This window comes from Littorina saxatilis, unplaced genomic scaffold, assembly GCF_037325665.1.
Source record: "Littorina saxatilis isolate snail1 unplaced genomic scaffold, US_GU_Lsax_2.0 scaffold_384, whole genome shotgun sequence".
NCBI classification, from domain to species: Eukaryota; Metazoa; Mollusca; class Gastropoda; order Littorinimorpha; family Littorinidae; genus Littorina; species Littorina saxatilis.
The window spans coordinates 105001-111814 of NW_027129139.1; the positions used below are offsets into that span (position 1 = coordinate 105001).

The 6814-nt window shown below is 41.1% G+C and overlaps 1 protein-coding gene across 1 annotated transcript in view; it reads left to right on the forward strand.

The window, feature by feature from the left end:
• LOC138957419 (fibronectin-like) overlaps positions 1–6604 on the forward strand; it is a gene marked incomplete at its 3' end in the record, with an annotated part of 60637 nt that extends 54033 nt beyond the window's left edge. The window contains exons 13-15 of the mRNA XM_070328537.1: positions 4032–4202; positions 4627–4755; positions 6450–6604. Coding sequence (XP_070184638.1) covers positions 4032–4202; positions 4627–4755; positions 6450–6604 — 455 coding nt within the window. The remainder of the gene's footprint in view (positions 1–4031; positions 4203–4626; positions 4756–6449) is intronic.
• Between the last annotated feature and the right edge of the window lie 210 nt (positions 6605–6814).

Sequence of the window (6814 nt, forward strand, 5' to 3'; positions counted from 1 at the left end):
GTTTGTAGGTGCTAAAACTTTCAGTTCAGGAGGGTGGATCTTGATCGAACAATGTGTCGATCTGAAAGAAAGGCCGGCAAGATATAGCTGTGTTACTTTGATTGGTTGTTGAAGCAACCTTGCATTGCCTGCCAGTGCTTCTTGCAAGCATTGTTACAGCTACCTAGGCCACTGTATCTCTTTCAACTTTTTCTGGAAAGTGGTGTCCAAACAAGGTTTAACATGGTTTTATTTTGGATTTAGGCCCATAGGGCGTTTAAGCTAAAAGAGTACACAGTTAAATCACACATTTAAACACACGCACAATGAGAGTGCACGCAGGCACAGTGATCTTAATTAAGCAACAAAAGAAAACAAACACTTAAACAAACTAAAACCACATCAGAGAGCTAGAGCACTTATCGACAGGAATAGCCTCCTATAAGCTTGTTTTGCCACGCTCAAAAAGAACAAAAACAACTGCATACAGGGTGACCCAAAATGAGTGCAACCCATAAACGTACTCACAACTGCTACAAATGTGAATGGATTGAGTTTACTTTTAACACACATCAACGTAAGATGATAACAATTAAGTTCTGAAAGTTGGAGTCATTTCGGTTGGGTGGTCCACATGTTAGCGACGTTGAAGGATATGCTCCAAATGTCCACCGCGTTGACGGAGACACTCCTGAATGCGCCGTGCAAAATTGTCCACCTGACCTTAACCCCCCCTCCGCCCCGATTTCTATTTGTGGGGTTATTTTAAAGACCACGTCTATGAGGACAACCCCCAGACAATCATGGACTTGAAAGCTGCAATAACAACAAAGATCAGGAGGATTCCAGGGGCAGAGTGTGTCCGCGTGGTGGACAATTTTGCACGGCGATATTGCAACGCGGTGTACTTTTTGTGAGTACTTTTATGGGTTGCACTCATTTTGGGTTACCCTGTATAATAATTTTCAGGCAAAAACCACACGAGCAAATAAACAAACTAACACCATAAGAACCACAACAAAATACAACGAAACACGTAAATCAACTCACTAAAAATGCTCATAATAACACTAACAAAATTAGCCAACTTAACCAACTTATTTTTGGATTTAATAATCATTAAAGCATTATATTTTATAACATTTGTATGATGCTGAAAATAATTTCCAATATACCTTTTTTCGTTCCTGCACGATGCTATTGTAAAGCCGAGCGGTCTTAGCTTCACATTAACTCTAACTGTCTGTGTCTGTGTCTTAGATGTTATACGTGTCTGAAAGTCATTTGTCAGGATGGCAATCACACGACAGGACGAACAGACACACAGAATATAAACTCAAGAAGAGGCGGGTGAAGTTCAAAATTGTATTGAATCAAAACAAATCATGAAAACAACTCAATACAATCATTATGCATAGGTTCGTTTCAGAAAGTACATCTGTACATTGGTTCACTCTATTCCTGTTATTTGCCTACTACTTAAATAAGTCCTAAAATGGCTGAAAATTTGGGCATGACCCGTAGGTACCCTTCGCAAATTACGCTACTGAAAAAAAATATTCTACGTCCTAAAATGGCTGAATATTTGGGCAAGGGTTCGGGGCCTGAACAAAAATAAAAGTAAAAGAGCAAAGCGACGCCACTTTACTCGCCGTGTGGTAACCTGGGACTGCGGAACGTTTTTTGTTATCCCTGTTAGTTCAGTCCACAGGGCGGAATCTGGTATACCATTTAGACACTTAGTCAGGTTGGTTGCTCAGACTCCGGAGGACAAGTTAGAGTTGACAACAAATACTTCAATACTAGGTTGGGACCCGCCCACAACCGTTGGTACTAAGGTTGGGACCCGCCCACAACCGTTTCTCAGAAGTACTGCTGTAACTCTAAGTGGGAAGCCTGGTATACCATTTAGACACTTAGTTAGGTTGGTTGCTCAGACTCCCCAGAACCTCAAAAACTAATAGCTTATATACCTTCCATGACTGTCCCTGACGTCACAGCTAAGGAACCAATGAAAACGTCGCTCTGGGACCACAGAACAAAATGGGGAGGGAGGGGGAGAGTTTCGAGGCTGCTGTTAACCTCCTTAGTAGCTACAGTTAATATCCCTCAAAAATACACAAAAACTCCTGCACTAAGAAAACTACATCAAAAACGCTATAAAGAAATGCATCAATAAAATGGAAATTCTACGACGCATCATTTGATACCATACACTCACAGGTGGCCAACACTGCGAACAAAGTGCAAAACCTCTGACTATTACCTCGCAAAATAGTCATGTCACACCAAAAAACGTATGTAGTTACAAGTTAACCACAATCAAACACAGTGTATATTCAACAGGCTTCTCGTATGTAGATGATAAACATAAAATCTACATTCTACTAAACAAATGAATACAGAATACATATTTATATCGAATACATGGGTAAAAGAAAGAGTGATAGAAAAGCTACAGAAAAGAGAGAGAGAGAGAGAGAGAGAGAGAGAGAGAGAGAGAAAGAGAGAATGTGTGTGTGTGTGTGTGTGTGTGTGTGTGTGTTGGTGTGTGTGTGTATGTGTGTGTGTGTGTGTGAATGTATGTATGTGTTCGTCTGTGTGTAACAAGTATTATTAACAAAAGCGCAGCAACATAGAAGTAAAGAATCAGATCAAAAAGGAAAAGGGGGTTGGGGAGGAGGGAGGTGAGAGGTGGATGTAGCAAAACAATGCCCTCGCTGACTGCCCTCGCACACAAATCAAAGGCGTATGGGGTTAGCGACACGAGAGGTGACCGAGGGGTTAAACAACCAATACAGAAAGGTTACATGGGGAGAGGGGGAAAAGGGGTTCACAGACTGGCCCCTCCGTCCTCCATAACTTGAATCCAGTCAGTTCGGCGCCATCGTGTCAGAGCCAATTAAATTCTACCGCGGGAGAACAATGAGAAAGGACTGGATCATACCTATTTCCAAACCCTTTACAAAGGGAAAGAACAAATCCGATTTTAAAGTGTGAATCTTACTCCACACAGTTTCAATACTAACTTAGATAATATATTCTGCTCTCTACGCCTTCTTCACTCTATAAACCGTAAGAAGAAAATTGCGTATGGAGAAAAGACAAATTATGCCTGCAGTCGCTTTTCTCTACACTATCATATTGACAATTAAACAAAGTATGAAATTCATCTCCTATCTCACCACTTCCGCACAACTTTCATACGGACAGAGTTGTTGCCAGTGATTCTCTCATACTAAGGACGGTATTCAGCCTGAATCGTTGACCCATACTTCTTCATGCTATATACTGCAGTCACTGAGTGTTACTACGGCGATGTGCAGGCGGGAACTTGCAGGGAAAGAATCAGCTTTGTAGTAACTGCTCACCATAAACATAATTTGGTTAGTAGTCTCTTGTTCAAGCAAACAGAGGAAGCGAAATATCCGGCCTCTCTGGTATGACTTAAATACCAAATTGTTCAAATGTTTGATTTTTAGGCCGAAGAGAGGGTGATTAAAGCTTGGCTTGACATTATTTGTAATCGCTGTTTCCCGTTCAGTGAGCAATGCAGGAGTCCGCAGCACAGAAAGAAAACACTTGATATATATTAAAATCCGAAACCTAGACACACTATAACGTTCGAACATGAAAAATAAAAAAACAATAAAGTTTCATTTGTGAACTTTTTTTGTAAAATGCAACACAAACGGCATCGCAAGCGCACCTATTTGAGTTTAAACGGGGAACGAAAAGAAGCACACGACAGACTAGTAATGATAAGGAAGTAAAAACTTAGCTTTGAACTTTAAAAGATGATACACACACACACACACACACACACACACACACACACACACACACACACACACATGCACGCACGCATGCACGCACGAACGCACGCTTCCTCTCTCTATCACGCTCTCTCTCTCTCTCTCTCTCTCTCTCTCTCTCTCTCTCTCTCTCTCTCTCTCTCTCTCTCTCTATCTCTCTCTCCCCCCACCTCCTATCTCTCAACTATACACCCGTATATCCCCTCCATCATATACACGCTTTGTGGCTGTTACCAGCTGCCGAACCGCTGCAGACCGTGACGGCAGTGCCTGGTGGGGTGGGTCAGTTGAATGTGACCTGGGTACCCGGGGTGAGGACTGGAGACACCAACTACACTGTTACTTGGAAAGAGAAGAACAGCCTTACTTCTGACCAATTCACCCTTGTCAACAGCATTACGATTACAGGTAAACACATTGCATGTCATTACACTTTCAGGAATGTTTACATTGACCAGAAGCCAGAATAGTAAACCCCATTGCATAAATACGTTTATTTAGGCAGTAAATGATGGATAATTATACTGCATTAACTTATGGTACAAGAGTATGTGTACGTTGTGGCATTTTCTATATGTCTCGACTCTGAATTTTCCTGAATGTGAATATTGTTTTTTTAAAGAGTTGGTCGAGACCAAAACAGAGAATAAAATGTATGCTGAGTCGGTCTTGTATAAAGTGAAACCCTCTTGAGACAAGAAACATCAACAAACAACCAACAATGAATGTCTATATAAATCAAGATTCTCAAGGGGCTTGACGCTTCACAGAAACCACTCTGTCATGCAAGTTTTTATATGCCACGATTGTTTCTGTCAATTGTCCAATTTAGGTTACGATAACCAAAAGCATCAAATCAACGGTCTGCTGAGCTACTGGGAGTACCGAGTCAGCGTGCAGGCTTCAGCACCCCTTGGTGCCAGTGACAGTAAAACAGATACTGCGAGGACCAGATCATCAGGTAGTAACTTTTCTATTTGTTTTTCTCCTGTTTCATATCATGTTAAAACTGCAGTATCAAGCAATTCGGAACACGCTGTCTGCAAGATTATCGTTGTCATCAAAACGCATGTGATGTTTAGAGTAAAAGAGGAGTTTCTGTGTACGACAAAAAAACTTGGGGTCTTTTATATTTACTCAAAGGATATGATGAATTTAGTGTGTTTAGGGTGTGAGACAGGCTTGCGGAAGTTAAATCCCGAGTTTTCCAGCTGTGGAAATATGGGGCAAGCATACACACAATTACAATTTTGAAAGGCATCCAGCCAAGAAGTCAGCTATACAAGCACGCTTTTTATTGCCATAACCAACCATGAAATGTAAATGCATCACAAAGAAAATAACTGAAAAGTACAAGAGTGAGTGAGAAATGTCAATATGCCTCACACTGCCTTGGGCTTTGTCCTGTACGGCCGTATTGACTGTAGATGAAGTCAACACAGCGCATTGATCTCTCAGACAGGAATGTCTTTCTCGATTGTCTGATCTTCTCGTCTGGTGTTTTATGACTGTCTTTTTCATCTAAAGTAACGAAGAGAAACACTTCAAGATCATGCCACTGGAATTTAAAATGTCTGTCCGAGTCTGAGTGATCTTTTTATTACATTTAGTCAAGTTTTGACTAAATGTTTTAACATTGAGGGGTAATCGAGACGAGGGTCGTGGTGTATAGTGTGTCTGTGTGAGTGTCTGTGTGTGTGTGTGTGTGTGTGTGTGTGTTTGTGTGTATGTGTGTATGTGTGTGTGTGTCTGTGTGTGTGCTTGTGTGTATGTGTGTATGCGTGTGTGTGTGTGTGCATGTATGTGTGTGTGTGTGTGTGTGTGTGTGTGTGTGTGTGTGTGTGTGTGTGAGTGTGTGTGTGTGCATGTGTGTGTGTGTGTGGAGAGCGATTCAGAGTAAACTACTGGACCGATCTTCATGAAACTTTACATGAGAGTTTTACTGGGAATGATATCCCCAGACGTTTTTTTCTCCATTTTTTCGATAAATGTCCTTGATGACGTCATATCCGGCTTTTTGTAAAAGTTGAGGCGGCACTGTCACACCAACATTTTTAAATGAAATTGATTGAAATTTTGGCCAAGCAATCTTTGACGGAGGCCGGACTTTGGTATTGCATTTGAGCGTGGAGGCTTACAAATTATTAATTGATGAGTTACAGTTTTGAGCTCTTAGACTATTAAAAACAAGCTCTGAAAATTATAGATTTATTAGAATTATTATTTTTGAAAACGATCATCTTATTCGTCATCATTTTCTGATTCCAAAAAAGCTCTGAAAATTAAAAATAGGAACATTATAATTAGAATTTAATTTCCGAAATCGATTTAAAACAATTACATCTTATTTCTTGTCGGTTCCTGATTCCAAAAAAATATAGATATGATATGTTTGGATTAAAAAAAAGCTCAGAAAATTAGAAAGAATAGAAATACAGAAAAGCGTGCTATCCTGCTAAACGCAACCACTACCGCGCTATATTGGCTTGTCAATGTCTCTGCCTTTTCCACGAGCGGGAGACTGACGATGCTATACGGTCTTGGTGAAAAAATGCAGTGCGTTCAGTTTTATTCTGTGAATTCTTCTTTACTAAATGTTGTATTTTCACCTTACGCGACTTGTTTTTAGTGTAAATTTCTTGATGCCATTCTAAGAACCTGGAAAACTGAAGGAAGTGAACGTCATCCAACCAAACGACACTGCTCAGGAACTTCGCCTGCGGGTGATCTGCCCCGAGGAACGACAACGTAACGGTGAAATCAAGAGTTTTATCTACAGACGCGAATTGGTCAACGGCAGTGAAACAAAGGTAAATCACGAGACAGCGGCATCACAGTTACTTTGAACACAAATGTTAGGCTTGAATGTGTGTGTGTGTGTGTGTGTGTGTGTGTGTGTGTGTGTGTGTGTGTGTGTGTGTGTGTGTGTGTGTGTGGCGCGGGGGGGGAGGGGGGGTCGTTTTCGCCAGCTAGTCTGCCCGGATCTTCACAGATGTATGTGTCGTGCCGAATTCACGTAA